Raw genomic sequence first — 20,030 nt, forward strand, 5'->3', positions numbered from 1 at the left:
GAGAAATTAAGCTACAAGCTAGAGGCACAGCCTTCCCAGCATGCCCTGGCATTCAACAGATGGAGGAAGGAGGATCACATGTTCAATATTGTCCTTGGCATGTTTGAGGCCAGCCTGGGCTACATGAGTCCCATTTTTCTATCAGTCTGCCATTTTTCCTTATGTTAAACAAGCAAAGCCTATCATTTGGACCACATGTTTCCAAAGCCACTGGACCAGAGAAACAGTGCAGGGTGGGGTCGACCAGCAGGCCACGTGCTCACACCCTCATCTGCTCACACCAGTACACGCCTGTGAATTCTGCACCTACACAGCCATGCTTACCTGTGTGGCCCAGAGCTGCAACGCCAGAGCCCGGGCCTGCATCTCCTCTGACACCCCCATCTCCTCAAGATGTCTCAGATAACTCTCCAGCCAGCTGCTCCGGTCAGCCCTGGAGGCCAGCCTGGCTGGGGACAGCAACTTCCACAGGCGGTTTTTGACACTGCATGCGTGGTCTTTATCCCCTGCAGGGACGGAGCACAGAAGAGGAAGGTTATAGTCGCCTCTAGGCCAGGACCACCCAGCCTCAGCCTTTCACAAGTTTTCTAGGAGTCATTGATGGGACAGCCTGGGGTGACGCCCTGTAAGAGTTGTCTAGGACCCACATCCCTTAGCAGAAAGGCATAAGGGCCTGTTCTGCAAGAGAGAGCGTCTCCGTAGCAAGAACCCAATAGGGATTTGATGAGTGTGTAAGGCTTTATGAAACCATTTAGGAGGACCACACTCGAGGCACCAGCCTCTCCCCCTTGAGACCTAGACCAAAGCAAGGCCAGACCCTGCACAAAAGGCAAGGGGGCTCAGCATCCCTGAAAGAGCTGCATTGGCCATTGGTGGGGGACACAGATCTGGGGTCTCCACTCAAACTCCTCTAGAGCGGACAGGTAAGGTCAGCAGAGGAAGATCCCACAGAGGAATAGATCTGAAGAGAGGGGAGACCTCCAGGCTGCTCCAACCTACCCTCAGACATAGTGGAGCAAGTGGCTCCACCCAGGCACACACTACCTTTTCTAAGGAAACTGATAATCTGGGCCAGGTGTGGTGGCGCATGCCTTTAATCCCAACACTTGGGAGGCAGAGGCAGGTGGATTTCTGAGTTCGAGGCCAGCCTGGTCTACAGAGTGAGTTCCAAAACAGCCAGAACTGTTCAGAGAAACCCTGTCTTGAAAAACCAAATGGGGGAGAAAATAAAAGCCAATAATCCAGGTGCTCCTGTATCTATCTGTCTATCAGTCCGTCCATCTGTCTATAGTTCCTGGGACTGGGGATGGAAATCAGGCCCTTCCACTCTAGCCTCCTCTTATGTTTGTGACTTTGACATTGGAGCCCACACAGGCCACAAAGGCATCTCAGGGTCTCTGAGGGGTAAGCTTTGCCTCAAAGACACCAGCCTAGACCTGAGCAGGGGTCGGAGAGGATCTTTGCCTATGGGACAAAGCCAGGCCCTGGGGATCCCTGAAGAACAATGCTGCTTGCAGTGGTCTGCAAATGCTGCCAACCAACGTAAAAACAGAAAGCCCAGGGCTGGGACTGTAGGTGTATCACCACACACACAGCTCTTACGTGTTACAGGCCTGAGATCGAAACTCAGGTCCTCCTAGCTGTGTGGCCAGCACTCTGCCGACTGAACCTTCTCCCAGCCTCGACTTACTATTTTTGAAGTTGGATGGCAACATTTTGAGACAATGTGTTCAACTTTTCCATACCACTTCCGGTCATGTGGCAGTCTAGATTTATAAGTATTGAGCTCATGGGCTCATCTGAGACAAAACTTTCCCAGGACTCCCACTGTGTCATTTGTTTGTTTGTTTGTTTTTCCAGACAGGGTTTTTCTGTATAGCCCTGGATGTCCTGGAATTCACTTTGTAAACCAGGCTGGCCTTGAACTCAGAAATACACCTGCCTCTGCCTCCTAAGAGCTGGGATTTAAGGCGTGCGCCACCACCGCCTGGCTGTGTCAGGTTCTTGAGAGCTCCCTGAGTCCTGAGAGTCCAGGTCCCACCCAGGCTATGAGAGTCCCCATTCGAGATCAACATCTGGAGTTAAAAAAAAAAAAAAAAAAAAGGGACACAGGGAGGAGGTGACAACATCATCCCAGCAATGGTTCAGATGTCCCCAGTGTCCCCTGACCAGAGGCAAAGGTCTCAACACAGCCACAGAAATATCTGGCTGTCCCTGAAGCCCAACCTTACAATTGCAATCTCTCATCATGCAGTCATTGTGACTGCATGAGTATGTTGTGTGTTGTGTACCGTGTGTATGTGGGCACATGTGTATGTTGGTGCATTCATCAATGTGTGCCTGTGTGCCTGTGCACATGTATGCATATAAGCATGTGTGCATTTGTGCATGTGTACATGTGTGCCTGTGTGCATGTGTGCCTGTGTGCATGTGTCCATGTGTGCATATGTGCATGTGTGCATTTGTACCTGTGTGCCTGTGCACATGTGTGCCTGTGTGCCAGTGTGCATGTGTGCTTGTGTGCCTGTGTACCTGTGTGCATGTGTGCCTGTGTGCTTGTGTGCCTGTGTACCTATGTGCATGTGTGTATGTGTGCCTGTGTGCATGTGTGCCTCTGTGCATGTGCACCTGTATGCATGTGTGCCTCTGTGCATGTGCACCTGTGTGCATGTGTGCATATGTGCATGTGCACATTTGTACCTGTGCGCATGTGTGCATATGTGCATGTGTGCCTGTGTGCCTGTGCGCATGTATGCATGTATTCTCTATTGCAGAGGTTCTCACCCTCCCTAACGCTGCGACGCTTCAGTACCCTATAGTACAGTTCCTCATGTTGTGACCCCCAATCATAAAAGCATTTCGTTGCTACTTCATAGCTGTAAATTTGCTACTGTTATGACTCGTAATGTAAGTATCTGTGTTTTCTGATTCTTAGGTGACCCCTGTGAAAGGGTCATGTGACTCGCGCTCACAGGGTAAGAACCGCTGCTCTATTGCTTCCCACCTTGTTTTTCGAGCCAGGGTCTCTCACTGAACCTACAACTTGCCTTTTTAGCCACACTGACCCACAGTGAACCTCAAAGGACCCACCCCACTCCCCAGCGCTGGGGTTACAGGCACCATACTCAACTCTCCCCTAGGGGCTAGGGTCCAAACAGTCCCTCATGACAGTCCCTCGTGCCCGACATCCTGCACTTTACTCATGAGCCCTTTTCCAGCTCACGATTTTTCCTAACAACTAAAAAGCACCGCAGGGCGGTCTGACCCAACCCTGTGTCCAGAAGACAGAGGGAGTGACCCAGACACAGAGGTCGCAGAAGCCCATGCTGCGTGGGTCTGACTCGAAGTCACTTCCTTATCCACGGAGCGGGGCCTTCACCCCTGTACACTCAAATCTCGTCCTGAATGCCCCTCTGAGCTCAGAGGTAGCCTGGTACAGACGACCTGTGAATGTCCTGTGTGTTACCTTGGGGCCATTAGAATCTTGGTCACACTGTGACTCTTCCTGCAAATGTGTCCTGTTGGGTGGGTAAACTGAAGCACACAACTGTAATCCCAGTGCTCAGCAGGCAGAGATAAGAGAATCGCCAGTTTGAGGCCAGCCTGGGCTATATAGTGAGTTCCCAGCTATCCTGGCCTACACAGCAAGATTATCTCTTAAATTCTTTTTTTTTTTTTTAAGATTTATTTATTTATTATATGTAAGTACACTGTAGCTGTCTTCAGACAAGGGCGTCAGATCTCATTTCAGGTGGTTGTGAGCTACCACGTGGTTGCTGGGATTTGAACTCTGGACCTTCGGAAGAACAGTCGGGTGCTCTTACCCACTGAGCCATCTCACCAGCCCCCGCAAGATTATCTCTTAACCCCCCCCCAAAGTATTCAAATAAAACATACAAATTCTCAGAACTCTCCAGGCCTTAGAGGGCCAACTTTCTTTTCAAGTGTATGTTTTGGGCAACACGGATACATTTTTATATTTGAAATATACTTGAAAAGATGGAGAATTTCACATGTACACAGGAAACACTAAGAGAAAGAAAGCCGAGTGTGGCTGTACAACTGTGATCTTAGCAATAGTGGAGGCAGGAGGACTGAAAGTGCATATAAGGGCTGGAGAGATGGCTCAGTGGTTAAGAGCACCGACTGCTCTTCCAAAGATACTGAGTTCAAATCCCAGCAACCACATGGTGGCTCACAACCATCTGTAATGGGATCTGACGCCCTCTTGTGGTGTGTCTGAAGACGGCTACAGTGTACTTAGATATAATAATAAATAATTTTTTTTTAAAAAAGAAAGTGCATATAACACATATGAGTAAACCACATACATACATACATACAGACAGACAATGAAAGGGAGGAAGAGAACAGGAGGAGAAGGACGAGGACGAGGATGAGGAAGAAGAGGAGGAAGAGGCAGAAGCAGTAACCAAAGCCTTCACACTTGGTGCGCTGTAAGAATTCAGTTTCTCTTTGCTTCATCTCAATTCTTAAAGGCAAAAATCCAAGCACATCGCTACCACATCTGGATTGAGGTGAAGGCTCTGGCCAATGCTCCCCACCTTGATCATCATGGATTTCATCCCCTTCTCTTCCACAGGTTTGGGGGGGGGGGCTCTTCTCATACAATGCTCTCACACAGTACGTCAGCTATTTAATCAGCCCCTATTCTGGCACGGGTCAGTTTTAGCTCTGTGATCACAGTGTGGCCATGAGTATCTTTATCTATCACTGTATATGAGTGTGTCTGTGGGATCACTTCCTGGAAGAGGAACCATGGGAGAAAACGATGTACATTTGATATCTTGGTAGGGTTTCGCCAGTTGGTCTCCCGGGCATACCGCACCCACCAGGTCTGGGAACTGCTTGAGTCTGCCTGAGAGCAACTGTCCAACACTGCCACCTGCTGCTCACACTGGGAAACAGCCTTTCATGGATCCATCCTGTGCATCCCATGGAAGGAAGGAGAGTGAGGAAACATTTTCTGGAGAAGCAACTGGTGCTGGGATGGGACATACTTTTTTTTTTTTTTTTTTTTTTTTTTTTTTTTTTAGCACACTGGGTTTCCCAATCAGACAAAGTGTGCACACAGACTATTCTACCAGCTGCCTGCTGCTCCTGTGACAAGTGATTTCACCCGTGGGATCCCTGTCACTGCATTAGAGAGTAACAGCCCAGAGAGGGCCTACGGAGGCTGGAGAAGCCAAAGGAGAACTCAGCATGCTAGGTGGAGAGGTGAGCGGGATGCCTAATGTCCATTCCTGCCCTCCGGGTTGATGCCTGCCTCTGACGATGATGTGACAAGAGGAAGGAAGCTACAGCCTCTGCCCAGCAGGCTGGCAAACCAATAGGACGACGGGTCACAGCCCTAGGGTTCAGTCTCCTCAAGAGCTCTGAATCCAAATGGACTGTGATGGTCTGGTTGTGAAATGCGTCCCCAATGGGCTCACATACTGAAGGCTTGGTTCCCAGCTGGTGGCATTATGGGGAGACAGCTGGGTTGTGAGGAAACTAGCCTCATAGATAGGCTAATGGCCAGATGGGTGTACAGCTGGAAAGGGCTGGGGTGGGGGTGGGGGCGGGGCGGGGATTGGGAGACCCTTCTTCCAGCTTTCTCCACTTCTCGGCTGCTGTGAGGTAGGTAGGCAGCCTCCTCTGCTGAGTGCTCCTACTGAGTGCTCCTACTGAGTGCTCCCACCCCCACTGTGTTCAGGCACAGCACGGGCCCACAGCAATGGAACCAGGGGGCTGTGGATGAAAACCTCTGAAACCAGGAGCCAAAACACATCCTTCCATCTTGAGTGTTTTCCTTGGATGGTTTATCACAGTTTTCACTCCTTCTTTTCTATTAGCTAATTAATTAGTTAATTTTTAGTTGTTTGACATAGAGTCTCACTATGTAGTCTTAGCTGCCCTGGAGTTGGTTATGTAGATCAAGCTGGACTCAAATTCACAGAGATCTACCTGCCTCTGCCTTCCAAGTGATGGCACTAAAGGCATGCACTACCACGCCTGGCTGTTGTTGCTTCTTACAGGAAAGACCATCCAGTCTTCTGTGCACAGGACCCAACACCTTTAGGCAAAATATTCTTGTGCACTGTATGAAGATTCAAACGCTCATTTCTGTCTCCCTTGTATCTGGTTGCAATCCTTATTCAGAGAATCTCCTGTCTCAATCTTATGTCAACACCAGCTCCCCAATTGTACCCTGATATGTCAATAAAGACAGCTTAATAGCCAATGACTGAGCAGGGGAGAGAATAGGGCGGGACTTCCTGCCAACCAGGGGAGGGGGATGCAGCCCAGGAAAGAGATAGAAAGCCGTAACAGGCCAGTATCTTGGGGACTTGGGTAGGGAGGTAGCCAGATTAGCATAAAAGACTAAAACAGAGTGGTAACTGCTCAGTTGTTGTGCCTTTAAAGCGTGTTAAATAAATATAACGGTCCAATCTCAATTATTTGGGAGCTAGCCAGGTAAGAGGAAAACTGGAACACAGTTATTAAAATGCCACTAACAAGCACCCATTTCTGCAGTAACGTCATGGTGCTTACCCGCTGACAAGGAGCCTCGAGCCAGTTTGGGGAGCAGCAGATCCAGCTGGCGGAAGGTGTGGAAAACATCCGCTGAGTGGACACGGTCTTGGGCCTGACTCTCGTGGGTGCGTGGTGAGGCCTCCACTCCATACAGGGTCAGGTAGCCGGCGCTGGGGGGGGACAGCAACAGGTCAGGTCCTATCTTTCTTTTGTTCCTACCCGCCTCACGTTCTCTTCTTCAGTTCCTACCCTGCCTCTTTTGTTCTTACCCTGCCTATTTACTTCGGGGATGGACTCTGACCTGAAAATGTAAGATGAATTAACCCTTTGTTTCCCAAGTTGTCTTTAGTCAGAGTGTTTTATCATAGCAACAGAATGGAGCAGAACACTCTACCTTCCTAAGCTCCCCCAGTCACAGGTCTCCCGGGGTTTTCTAAGCAGGGAGAGGGAGAAACAGGATGGAGGGGGGAGAGACTGAGAGAAGCATGCACAGTCCCTACCTGGCGCCACACCCACGCAGTGCACGCAACAGTAGGCCCGCAATGAATGTTAGGTCACTGGTGGTGGGTAGGTAAGTCAGTGGAGCAGTAGTAAGTGGCTGAGTGGGTGGATACATGGGTGGATGCAGAGATGTGAAGGGAGGGGGTGGGGTTAGATCGATGGGTAGATGGATAGGTAGATGAATGGACGAGAGTGGGTGGGTGTGGGTGGGGTGTGTGGGTGGTAGGGTGACTGGAAAGGTGGATATACAAATAGAACACACTCCTGAGGACTCTGGTGACAGGCCATCACAAGCCTGTCTACCAAGAGCCATCCAGGCCACCATCACAACCCACCTGCACCCCACTTCCCTCTCCAGCCCAGCCCAGTGTCTGTGCCCCTGGAAACGAACCCTCAAGGTAGGAGACTCACCCCTGCTCTCTCCTCTGGGCTAACAAGAAACCGGCTTCCCCTAGGAACAGTTAGGGCTCAGAGGCCAAGCTCAGCCTTCCTTCCCCGTACCTCATCCTCAGCCTGAAAGGTTCCTTTCTTCCCCTCTCCTAACTCTGGGCAGACATGGGGGACGCACTTAGAGTAGTCACCTCCCCTGCCAGCATACATGGATCCAGGCGGCCAGTAGGTGGCGCTCTGTGCCATAAACCAAAATGGAGCTGACAGAAAACCCACAGCTCCCAGGAGGTGGAGTTAGTGGCCTAGAGACTATGTAGCAAACTTTCCCGGGAGGAAACCCAACCACCTGGGCCCTGGAAAGGAACCCTCTGTTCAGGGTGAAGTGAGTTGCCAGGGAGCCAAGGAGGCCAGAGTGGAGATTAGGATGCCACTTTGAGGGAAAGCCACCACAGGATATGTTGGGTGGGCCATATGGACTGTCACCTCGAATCTGCCTTTCTGAATGTTACATGCTTTCCTAGTTCAGGTAACTGCAGTGTCCCAGCACTAAGGTGGAGGCAGGAACTCAGGCCAGGCCCAGGCCCCATGGGACGCCTATGCTGGTGACAACCAGCCCTTTCCTAAGGCCCCCTACCTCCCTTCTGGAGACCCTATACATCCTCACCTGATAAAAGCCTTCAGTAGGTCCTGCCAACCATGTATTCTTGCCCTCTTAGGGTCCAGGCTATCACTACGACTCACAGATAGTGGGTGTCCCTGCCTGGTTCTCACCTACAGACGTCCTCTACATAGAAACATAAACTAGATTGCATTGGGGCCCCTTTGTAAGTCCCTAAAGTCACCATCCAGCTGAGCCTACATTCCAAAGCCTTCCTCTGGGCTGTGAGGGCGGCTTCTGCAAATATCTCTACCTGCTCTCTCCTCTGCCACTTCCCAGCTTTGCTCTCGCCACCCTGGCTTCTTCCCACACCAGGGCCTTGCCCGTGATGTTTCCTCACTAAAGTCTTGGCACAGCCGGCGCCCTGCAGCCCTGTGGCTGAAAGCCCCCAGATGCCCTATCTCTGGGTCTCTGCCTTCTCAGGCATCAGGAACGCACCTGCTGTGGCCCCTGCTGTTTCCTGTGGAACCATTGAGGACGCTGCGCAGCTGAAGAAGCTGCACTTTGCTGCACTGTTTTTACTAGAGTTATGAGGTCCAACCTCAGGTCGAGCTCCCTGGTGAGTCTCCCAAGCAGCACTGCTAGCCTATGAGGGCCAGAGTCTAAGCCACAGCACAGATGCTGTGATGCTCAGCTAGAGGACTGTGCTGGCTGGTTCTGTGTGTCAACTTGACACAGCTGGAGTTATCACAGAGAAAGGAGCCTCCCTTGATGAAATGCCTCCATGAGATCCAGCTGTAAGGCATTTTCTCAATTAGTGATCAAGGGTGGGAGGGCCCGGCCCATTGTGGGTGGTGCCATCCATGAGCTGGTAGTCTTGGGTTCTATAAGAAAGGAGGCTGAGCAAGCCAGGGGAAGCAAGCCAGTAAGTAACATCCCTCCGTGGCCTCTGCATCAGCTCCTGCTTCCTGACCTGCTTGAGTTCCAGTCCCGACTTTCTCTGGTGATGAACAGCAATGTGGAAGTGTAAGCTGAATAAACGTTTTCCTCCCCAACTTGCTTCTTGGTCATGATGCTTTGTGCAGGAAAAGAAACCCTGACTAAGACAAGGACTTGTGCTTTGGAGGACACTCAGACGCTCGACACCCTTTGACAGTTAACATCTGGTTTACAGCTCAAGTGGAATTAAGTAAATTTGGAGTCCCACCTGGACCACCTCCCTCCTTTGAGCATCTCCCACGGTGTCCCCACCCACAGGGTATCCCCCAGTTCCCTCAGCCATGACAAGATTGTGGGCTCACCTGAGCAGGGCGTTGTAGGAGAACTCAAGGAGACCTGTCTCCTGCCAGCCACTGCCTGCTTCTGTGGAGTCACCCAGCAGGACCGTGCGAAGGTTGGTATACATGGCTTCCGTGAGCGCCTGCAGGTCTCTGTGCATGAGCGTCCTGCGACCAGCCACAGAAGATATGTATTTGCCACTTAATAGACTCAAAAAAGATTGCATGCATGCCGAACGAATAACAGTTACCATGGGGACAGTTTTATAGTGGAGAAACTCGCGCACAAAGAGCACAGTATCAGGACAAGGCAACATAGGCAGGGAAGGACACAGATTAGGCTCCAATACCGGATGGCCTCACCCTACATCATGAGCTCCTGGCCAGGACAGTCTGTCCTTGCCTGGTGCTCAGACTTGGACAGGGGACCCACAGGCTTCTAGACAACTATGAAGTCAGCGCCTCCTCTGTGAAATCCAGCAGAGGGCTGGTAATACAATTCCAGATGGACGGGCATAGGACAAAGACTGGGCTGCTGACCCAGTCTCCCCATGTGGACCTGAGATGCATGGGGCCAAGGTGAGGGGGGTCCTGGACCGCCGTCGGGCTGACCTAAGCCTGGCGAGCTGCTCAGAGGCCAAGGGTCAGAGGTAGTCTGTCGACATGTAAGGCTCCATCGAAGCTACCAACAACAGTGAGTTACTGGAGTGTCTAAGTGCCCGTGGAACCTAGTGTGGCAACACAAATCGGCAGGTGTGAGCCAGGCAGTGAGTCTAGTTGCAAAGGTTTCTTAATTGTCTCTCCTAGACAGTGGCCTCAGGGCTGGGCTGGAGAGTTATACAGCAACTTGACCCAGGCTAAGTCATCGGAGAGGAGGGAACCGTGACTAAGAAAATGTCTCCGTAAGATCCAGCTGTAAGTAAGCCTGTAGGGCATTTTTCTTAATTAGTGATTGATTGGGGAGGACACAGCGCATTGTGGGTGGTGCTACCCTGGGCTGATGGTTCTGGGTTCTATGAAAAAGGAGGCTGAGCAAGCCAGGGGAAGCAAGCCAGAAAGCAGCATCCCTCCACGGCCTCTGCATCAGCTCCTGCCTCCAGGGTTCTGCCCTGTTTGAGGTCATGTCCTGACTTCCTTCAGTGACGAAGAGCAATATGGAAGTATATGGCCAAACAAACACTTCCCTTCGCAACGTGCTTTTGGTCATGGTATTTTATCATGGCAATAGTAACCATGACTACGACAGGGGCCAAGGACAACAGGATGTGGGGTTGAAGCCCCTACCCAGGCCCACCCACAGGCCCATCTCAGCACTCACGGCTTCATCCTGGCCTTCTCCTCACTGGGGTTGAAATTTGGAAGCTGCAGATCAAAAATCCTCTCCATGAGGAAGATGGCGTAGGGATGGAAGTCCAGCCGTGTACGCAGCTCCCACACCACTGTGTCATAAGAGTGTGGGTCCAGGAGAACAGTGACATACCTGCCCCCCACCAGCACCTGTTGGAGGAGTGGGTGAATGGCAGCCCTCTGCATTCAGGATTCTGTCAGGAAGCAAGGGTACAACCGGCACTGGCCAGCTGCAGACTGGCTCACCCCTCCCATCCTTTGAGCTAGGATCTGCCACTCACCCATCTACCACTGCAAAATTTAGGCTGGGACACGGACAACATGCCCCAAAACTCCATGCTGAAACATATCAGAGCTAAGACTGGTCAAAACCTTCTAAAAGTAAAGGTTGGGGTTGGTGAGATGGCTCAGCGGATAAAAGCACTGAATGTTCTTCCGAAGGTCCTGAGTTCAAATCCCAGCAACCACATGGTGGCTCACAACCACCCGGAATGAGATCTGATGCCCTCTTCTGGTGCATCTGAAGACAGCAACAGTGTAACTAGTTATAATAATAAATAAATCTTTAAAAAAAAAAAAAAGTAAAGGTTGTAGCCAGGCCTATAATCACAGAGAGACTGAGGCAGAAGGATGCCGGGTTTGAGGGGTGACTGAATTACAGAGAGTTCAAGGCCAAGCCAGGTAATAATAGTAAGATCCTGTCTCCAGATAAGAAGGGAGAAGGGGGCTGGGGTACGAAAGTGAAAAATGATGTGGTCCTTGCCTAGCATGCATGATATCCTGAGTTCGATCCCCGGTACCACAACAAGGAAAAGGATGAGCAGATGGACAGACATTGCTGGGTAAATGCCAGTAGACTGTAGGTGAGAGTGCAGCTGGAGTAGATGAAGGATGGGTGAGTAGGTGGACAGGTAAATGCCAGCGCTGACCGTAAATGAGTTGGATGCATGGATAAAGATGGAGGAAGAAGACATTAACTGAAGGAAAGATGGCTGGGTAGCTGGGTGGAAAATAGGAAGGCAAGAGGAAGGAAGGAAGGAAGGAAGGAAGGAAGGAAGGAAGGAAGGAAGGAAGGAAGGAAGGGAAGGGAGGTGTTAGGTGGAGAGTGTCAGGTGGGGAACAGAAGGACATATTGACAGATCTGTTAGATGCGTGGCTGCAAGTTAAAACGTTGGGGACATGAGTGACAAGATGCTAAGTAGACCAAACAACAGCCTGAAGCATGAACACTAGAGGCCCAGGAGCTGGAAGCACTCAAGAACAAGGTGTGATTGAACAGTCCTGAAGACATAGATGGGTGATGGATGAGAGGGCAGGTGAGTAGGGAGATGTATGGGTGGCTGCATGGGTAGGTGTGTCTATGGGTTGGTGGGTGGGTGCATGTATGGGTGGGTAGGTGAATGGATGGATGGATAGGTAGGTGGATGGGTGGGTAGGTGGGTGAATGGGTAGATGGGTGGGTGGGTAGGAAGGTAGATGGGTGGGTGGATGGGTAGGTAGGTGGGTGAGTGGATAAATAGATGGATGGGTGATGGGTTAGTAGTGAGTGGATGATTGGGTGGGTACATGATTGGTTGGGTAAGTGGGTGGATGGGTGGGTGAGAGGGTAGATGATTGGTTGGTTGGGAGGTGGGTGAATGGGTGGGTAGATGAGTGGATGACTGGGTGGGTAGGTGGATAAATACAGAAGTAGATGTGCAGAGAGCAGACCAGTACTGAGTGGAGAGAAGGTGAGCATCTTCTGGGCTGTGGTAGATGGAGATAAATGTGGAAGATGAATGGAGGGATGTCAGAGGAATTGGAATCTAGAGATGGAAGCTGGAGGGCGCTGGGCAAATGAGTGGAGAATGCTGGGTGAGCTTTGATAGGTAGATAGAGGCTGGAGTGCAGTTCAAAAGAACACTGGCTACTCTTTCAAAGGAACTGAGTTCAGCTTCCAGCACTCCATGGTGTCTCACAACCATCAATAACGCCAGCTTAAAGGGGTCTGTCACTTTCATCCAGCCTCTGTGAGTACCTGCACAGATGTCATAAACACACACGTGCACTCAGATACACACATGTATACATGAATAAAATTTAATCTTAAAAAAGATAAAACCGGGCGTAGTGGCGCACGCCTTTGATCCCAGCACTCGGGAGGCAGAGGCAGGCGAATTTCTGAGTTCGAGGCCAGCCTGGTCTACAAAGTGAGTTCCAGGACAGCTAGGGCTATACAGAGAAACCCTGTCTCGAAAAACCAAAACAAACAAACAAACAAAAAAGATAGATAAAAAAATCTTTTTTAAAGAGACTAGATAGATGATAGAAAGACAGACATATTGGGTGAATATACAGAAAGACAGATGGATAAATGGGTGAGTGAAAGCATACTTAATCTTAATTGACAAGCTGATTACATCTTAAATACTGACGTCCATCCCTGGGTGTGCTTGCCAGGGCACACCCTTAGAGCACAGAGCTCTGCTGATCACTGGTCCATGGTATGCATAGTTGGACAGACAAAGGGACAGTCAGCCATCCCTGGATAGGTATAGGTGGATGGGTCAGGATGTGGGTAGATGTTGGAGGAGTGGCTGGCCCCAGTGATGAGCAGTCAGCCCTGTCCCTCCTAGAGATACTCACAGTAAATATGTCACCGTGCTTCTCCTTCATCCTGGTAAGGAAGCTGGCGGCATCTCTCCCAAACTCCAAGGCATGGCCCAGCCAAGGGATGCTGCCCAGGTCCAACGGAGGCTCACCGGGTCGCCTGCAGAAGCCACAGCACTTAGCATCATGTGATAAAGCAAGGGAGGGAACGGAGAGCAGAAGCCATGGGGAAGTCAGAGGAGGCTGACAGCTGGAGGTGGAAGGGGATGGATGGCTTCTGAAGGAAGAGCTTTCCAGCAAGAGGGAACAGCAAGAGCAAAGGCCCTGGGGTTGGTGTTATGGGCTCAAAGGACAGTATAGAAGTGAGTGGGCGTGGGCCAACAGAATAAGGACAAGTGTGTGTAGCCAGAGCCAGGTTGTGGGTGAGACACTATGGTTGTGGAGGCAGGAGGACAGTGGCTTTATCTCTGAGTGAGGTGGGGGTCCTGGGAAGTCTGTGAGGAGAATGACTGGTGTTGGGGAAGGTGTACAGATTTGTTAGCCTCTGTATGGATCCAGGGTGAGGGTGGAGGCAGAGGCTGGGGGCCAGGCAGGGTCTACTGCATAGATGACTCCCTGTGGGAGGGAGCTTCCAGCACAGCACCCAACAGAAGAGCCCAGAATTCTCTGAGCCAGTCTGAGCTTGGCTCATCTCATGCTCCCCCTCCTGCCCACAGGAAGAGAGCAGTGTCAGGGATGGGGTGGCAGGACATAGGCTTCATCACAGTCTCTCTGCTCCATGGAGCCAAACCTGGGAGCCCTCTGAGGCCAGAGCCAGGCCATGCCCTAGGGCAGGAAAGCAGGCTGCCTCAGCTTGCAATGAAGGTTAGTGTCTGTACTGTCCTCGAGGAAGCAATACTCTAAGGTACATGCAGGTCCCTAAGAAAGGCACGTCCAACCACAGCCCATGGTAGGTTTGATCCTTCCTTGTGTGTGTGTGTGTGTGTGTGTGTGTACATGTGCAAGGCCTGGAGAGTCTGAAGCGTGTATCTGAGTCCCTGGAACTGGAGTTACAGACAGTTGTGAGCAGCCCAATACGGGTTCTAGGAACCAAACCAGATTCTCCATAAGAGCAACAAGCACCGTAACAGGTGAGCCACCTCTCCAGCCCCGGAGGGCAGCCTTTAAAATAAACTTTCTGCTCAGTGAGCTAGTCCTTACGGGAGATGGGGCTTCTCTGGGCGAGAGTCAATCAGGAAAGGGATATAAGGGCCAGTCTCTGTGGCTGGCTATGACAATAGAAGGGACAGCCACTGCAGACAGGGACACTTTGTCTTCCACGTGGACTCTGCCTACCCTGACCCCAACCTCTGTGGGCTCAGGACCAGCTAATGGCTTAAACTACTGCACTAACTACCACACAGACCCATAGAGCCTTGTGCTTGGATTCTGTGGGAAGTTACATCTCATCTGCCTCCTCCTCAGGAGGGACTGTGAGCTAAGGAAGCCCCTGGGAGGTCCCTAAGCCCCTAAGAGACCCTGTCTCAGTCTGAGAGTCATCAGAACCACAGGAATGCAGAAAGCCCCAGACACCTGTCTACTACGTAAAGAATGAGTGAATGCATGCATTTATGAGTAAGTGAATGGGTGACCAATGTATGAATGAATAACTGAAAATGACAGTGAAGGAATGAATGAATGAGGAGTGAATGATCAATGTATGAATGAATAACTGACAGTGATTTAGTGAGGGAGTGAATGAATGAATGGTCATATCTTTCCTCTCACTGTAGTTCATTCACTCACTCACCACACATTACTACAAGGCAGACACTGGGGCCTTGGATACTGGAGACAGAGGAGAGAACTGGACAGATGGCCCCCAAATCCACCAGAAAGTGACTCCCAAATCCATCAGGAAGTGAATGAAAGAGACACAAGTTGGCCACAGAGAACAAACATTCCCAATTTAAAAATGCATGAGGTGGGTGTGGCCCTGCACACCTGTGAGCCCCGCCCTGGGAGGCTGAGGAGGACTGAGCATGGGTCTGAAGCTAGCCTGTGCTACCGAATAAAACAGTCTCAAATGAACAAGAGCTGGGATGTGCTCAGTGGTACAGTGCCTGCCTACCATTCATGAAGCTGTAGACTTGATCCCCAACCCTGAAGATACATTTATATACACATATATGCTGGCCAGGCCTAGAATCTCAGTACTTGGGAGGCTGAGGCAGGAGAACCATGAGTTTGAGACCAGCTTTGATGAAGACTGTTTCAAAAAAAAAAAAAAATAACAGGCAATTAATTATTAAATGGTCAGAGGATTTGAACGGGATGTTCCCCAAAGAGGATGCCATAATGACCAGTGGGCATTTTCCTGGTTACCAGGGAAACACACTCAGGGAAAACAATGGCTACTATTTTGTAGCCATTCTAATAGCTGCAGTACTATCTTGTTTTGTTTTTGTTTTGCTTTAAGTTAAAGGAAAAATAAAGAGTTTGCAAGGATGTGAAGGAACTGGACCACACAGATACACACAGATGCAGCTGCCTTAGACGCCAGCCTGGCAGTTCCCTAATGGTGACACATACTGCAGGAGGACGTGGTTGACCCCTAGAAATAGAATCACGTTCCTGCATAAGCAGACACACTGTTTCTCACACTGTTACATGGAACAGAAACAGCCCTGCGTCCGTCCACTGACTGACGGTGAGACAGACTAACTGTGGTATAGCTATGCTGCACACTAGTACTCAGCCTTGAAGAAAGAAGTAGTGTTGGACCTTAAGACACGGTGCTAAGGAGAACCCAGACCAGAGAGCCAGGAGATACACAGAGCTAGGCTGAGCTTAGTGGTTGCCTGGGGAACAAGGAGAGAGTAGCTGCCAACAGATTTCTGTTCAGGAGAAAACGTTCTGGAATTAGGGGTGACGGCTGCTCAACCTCGAGACTGGACTAAAACCCCTGAGTTGCAGCTTTAAAGGGTGACGTGGAGTGAGTCTCACTAAAGACAAAGAACAGACCAGGGAGTAGGACAGAAGCACACAGGATAAAGGAGCCGTCCGGGGGCGGGGCCGGAAGGGGCGGGGTCTGAAGGGCGAGAAGACTCTGGAGGGAGGGAAAGGAACCTGCAGGCAAGAGGGAGCTACAAGTGCAAGTGTCCCAGGTGGCAGCGTGCTGATGGGGTCCCCAAGAATACCGCAACTGGTGTGGCCCAGGCGGAGAATGCATAGATGACACTTAAGTGAGGATGGCAGAGATGACCTTGAAGACTGTGAGAGCCTGAAGGTCCAGGAGAGTCTGGCTTCTCCGACAGATACAGTGAAGACCCCGTGGAAGGGTTGAAGCAGGAGTCTCTCAGTGCCCGGACTGTTTTTTACATAGGAGAGCAATACAGAGAGGCAAGATGTCTGGGTTCAGGAACAGTGACTGTCCAAGGGGAAAGGCTTGCCATCAGCTCCCCCACTTCCAGAATGAGGGGCTTTGGTCACATCTAGAAATTCAGGGGAGCTCAGGATGCCCCCACCCTTTCCCCTCTGCTCCTCCGTCTGGCTGTCCGTAGCTTCACTAGAGACTGTGCCAGGGGTGTATGGGACATGATGACCAAGGCTGATGAAGATGATGTGGGGGGCACAGGAAGTGCCTCGACCTCCAGACCCCTAACACTCCCTGACCAGACTGCTTCTGGAGCCGAGCCTAGCCTCCCCAGGCCCAGAGAGGATACACAAAGCCAGCATAGCTCCAGTGCTGGTGGCTTCTGAGAATTGGCAGAAGCGGCTTCCTTCCTTTGAAGCCCTGGGCTGGAAGGCTCTTCTGACATCCAAAGGAACAGCCCAGTAGCTGGTGTGCATCTGACCTTACCAGCCCAGAGCAATGGGTTGTGCAAGGGAGGCCGGAAGGCCAGGGGTTGCCACCCAAACTTGGATGCCACACTTCCTGGCTTCAAATTCCAGTTGTACTTCTTGCTAGCTTGTGACTTAACTGTTGTCTGCTTCAGTGTGCTGGTCTGTGAAATGGGAAGAGCTCACGAGGAACTCTGTCATTCTAAGGAGGGTGAACAGGAGACCTGAGAGCACCTAGCAGCCAGGACAGGAGCACCTGGGAGAAGGACCCAGAAGTCTCCTAAGTGCCATTTCCTGAGCCGCGGCTGCACTTGAATTACCACCATAGGCCATTGTTGCCTTGCTGGGTGGTAGCAGCTGATGTACAGAGGTCAGAGCTCAGTGGCTCCTCCCCTCAAGGAACAGCTCTTCCCACAAGATCCATTTTATAGAGGAGAAAACTGAGGCATGGAGAGACTGAAGCCCTTGCCCAGAGGTTCCCTGCGGGCATGCTAAGTTTCCATCCAGAGCCCATATGATCACCCCTCCTGAGCATCTGTCCCCCCAACTTTACAGATGTGGAAATAGAGTCACAGAGAGATGACAGCAGCCTGCCAATGTGCAGGATCTGTCCCTGGGCCATCTTTGGGAACACAGGCGCTTCCTCCTTCAGGCTTGATCCTACAGCGGTGATGGAGGCATGAATCAGGTGTTATTTCTGGCCATGCCCCTCTCCTACAGAGAAGCCCAAGGAGGTGCAGACAAAGACAGGAAGCTGGAGCCGGGGCGCTGAGGGGGGGGGGACTGCCTTGCTGGCTGGCAGGCAGCTCCCCTGCCTGCACTGGACCACAAGCCAATCCCAGCGGGCGGGCGGTGCAGGCCACATTCCAGGATGATTCAGCCTGCGGACAGCAGGGCCTAGGGAGGCTCTATTTCAGAGCCTGCGGTCTCCCAAGGCTAATTGACACTCTCACTTTTTTGAGGCCCTGCCAGACCAGGAGTTGGGGGAGGAAGGCACTGAGACTTAGGCCTTCATCCTGTTTTTCACAGACCAAAATGTCCCTCTGCTCTCTCTCCTAGTGTCTCCCACCAGGCAGGGGTTCTCACTCACAGACCCCAGGGCCAGCTCTGCCACAGCCTTTGTGAACCAGGGGAGGGAGTCGGTAAGGGCTGTTAAACCCTCTAAGGCAACCCTGGCTTGACAGTGGTGTCCTCATTGAGTGGCTCTATTCCAAGAGAGCAGGAGACCTAGTGTTCACTCAGACTGAAAACTGTGTCTGGAGCGTAGTAGGTGCTTAAAGAATACACATCGCAGGAATAAACTGTGCACGTAGTCAGACTCTGTGAAAAAGCCTGCCTCCCAGAGTTGCTGAGTCAAGAGTGAAGACCCAGCAGTCCAGAGTTCTGGAATGACCGACTCAGAGGCTGGCTTGATCGGCTGTGCAACATTGGTAGGCTGCCCAACCTTTCTGTGCAAAGTTCAATTCAGAGCACAGCAAGAAAGGGCCCTGGGAGAATTTGCTGGGAGATGGAACAGGGCTCTGTTCTTCTCGGCTGGTTAGAGAGCTGAATCTCCCTTTTAAACTTACTTAGCCCAGTCTTCCTCCAGCGTGCACCCACAGGCCTCTGGGGATTCCTCTCTGCCACTAACACAGGCTCTTCTAAAGCTATTCCACGGTGTTGCTCCGCCCCGCCCTGCCCCGCTCCACCCCCTTCACTGCCTATTAGAAAAAGCATATGGCAGGCAGCTGAGTGGGCCTGGCTCAGTGTGAGAAGGCTTGCCAAGCATTCATAAAGCCCTAGGTTCGGGCTGGAGAGATGGCTCAGCGGTTAAGAGCACCGACTGCTCTTCTGAAGGTCCTGAGTTCAAATCCCGGCAACCACATGGTGGCTCACAACCATCCATAATGAGATCTGATGCCCTCTTCTGGTGCTGTCTGAAGACAGCTACAGTGTACTTACATATAATAAATAAATCTTTAAAAAAAAAAAAAAAAGCCCTAGGTTCATCCTCAGAATGAACAAACTGGGTGTGGCTGATAAACCCCCTCGGTACCCCATCACACAGGAGGTGAGGCAGGTCATACTCGAGGCTAGCCTGGGATACTTGAGACTCTGTCTCAAAAAAGGAAGAAACGAGAACAAAAGAAAAAGAAAAAGGGGGTGTTAATATCATCAACATCCACCAAAAAAAAAAAAAAAAAAAAAACCCAGACATATCTGCTTTTTGAGCTCCAGACTCACTGAAAGACTGTCTCAAAAAAGAAGCAATTGAGGACGAACGAAACCCTGTATCTACCTCTGGCCTCCTCCATGACACAGGAGCACACACGTCGTTGCCCTCTGACCGCCGCAGATGTGCCGCAGCACACACACCCACACATGCGCGTGTGTGCACACAAACGTAAATAAATAAATGTAAACAAATCCTTAGAGAAAAGCAGCCGGAGTGGTGCCCAGCCTTCCCGCTGCACGTTCTTAGTTTGGATTTTGCTTTTGAAGTAGACAGGGAGTCAAATTACTTATTGGCCTGAGCCAGCACTGCAGAGGAACCTGTCGTGGACAGACCAGCTGCACGCTCGAGTGGCCACTGGAGGAGGAAGGGGCTGTGGTGAGCTTTAGAGAGGGACAGACCACCAAGTATGCTGTGGTTTCTCATTTTCACGAGAAACTGAAGACTGGATTTTGTATATATGAAGCCCTCCAGCCACCCCATCCCACTCCCATCCATGTCTCCTCCCTAGGTACAGGGAATGCTAACACGGATGCTAACACTGATGCTGGACCATTTGGTGACCTGTCTTTTTTCTTTTCCTTCCCCCTCAAGCCCCGCTACCTTCTGCCCCACTCTCTCCGGCCCAACCTCTGTCTTATGCTTGTTAAAACAACAGACACCCCCTTTAATCCCAGCACTCGGGAGGCAGAGGCAGGTGGATTTCTGAGTTCGAGGCCAGCCTGGTCTACAAAGTGAGTTCCAGGACAGCCAGGGC

The 20,030-nt window shown here is 51.1% G+C and overlaps 1 protein-coding gene across 1 annotated transcript in view; it reads right to left on the minus strand.

Moving 5' to 3' along the window:
- Ptgis (prostaglandin I2 synthase) overlaps nucleotides 1-20,030 on the minus strand; it is a 38,127-nt gene that overhangs the window by 11,279 nt on the left and 6,818 nt on the right. The window contains exons 2-6 of the mRNA XM_021156096.2: nucleotides 13,276-13,399; nucleotides 10,622-10,800; nucleotides 9,328-9,471; nucleotides 6,556-6,707; nucleotides 325-506 (exon numbers count right to left, since the gene is read on the minus strand). Of these exons, the coding sequence (XP_021011755.2) occupies nucleotides 325-506; nucleotides 6,556-6,707; nucleotides 9,328-9,471; nucleotides 10,622-10,800; nucleotides 13,276-13,399 (781 nt within the window). The remainder of the gene's footprint in view (nucleotides 1-324; nucleotides 507-6,555; nucleotides 6,708-9,327; nucleotides 9,472-10,621; nucleotides 10,801-13,275; nucleotides 13,400-20,030) is intronic.

Source organism: Mus caroli, chromosome 2 (assembly GCF_900094665.2).
Source record: "Mus caroli chromosome 2, CAROLI_EIJ_v1.1, whole genome shotgun sequence".
NCBI classification, from domain to species: Eukaryota; Metazoa; Chordata; class Mammalia; order Rodentia; family Muridae; genus Mus; species Mus caroli.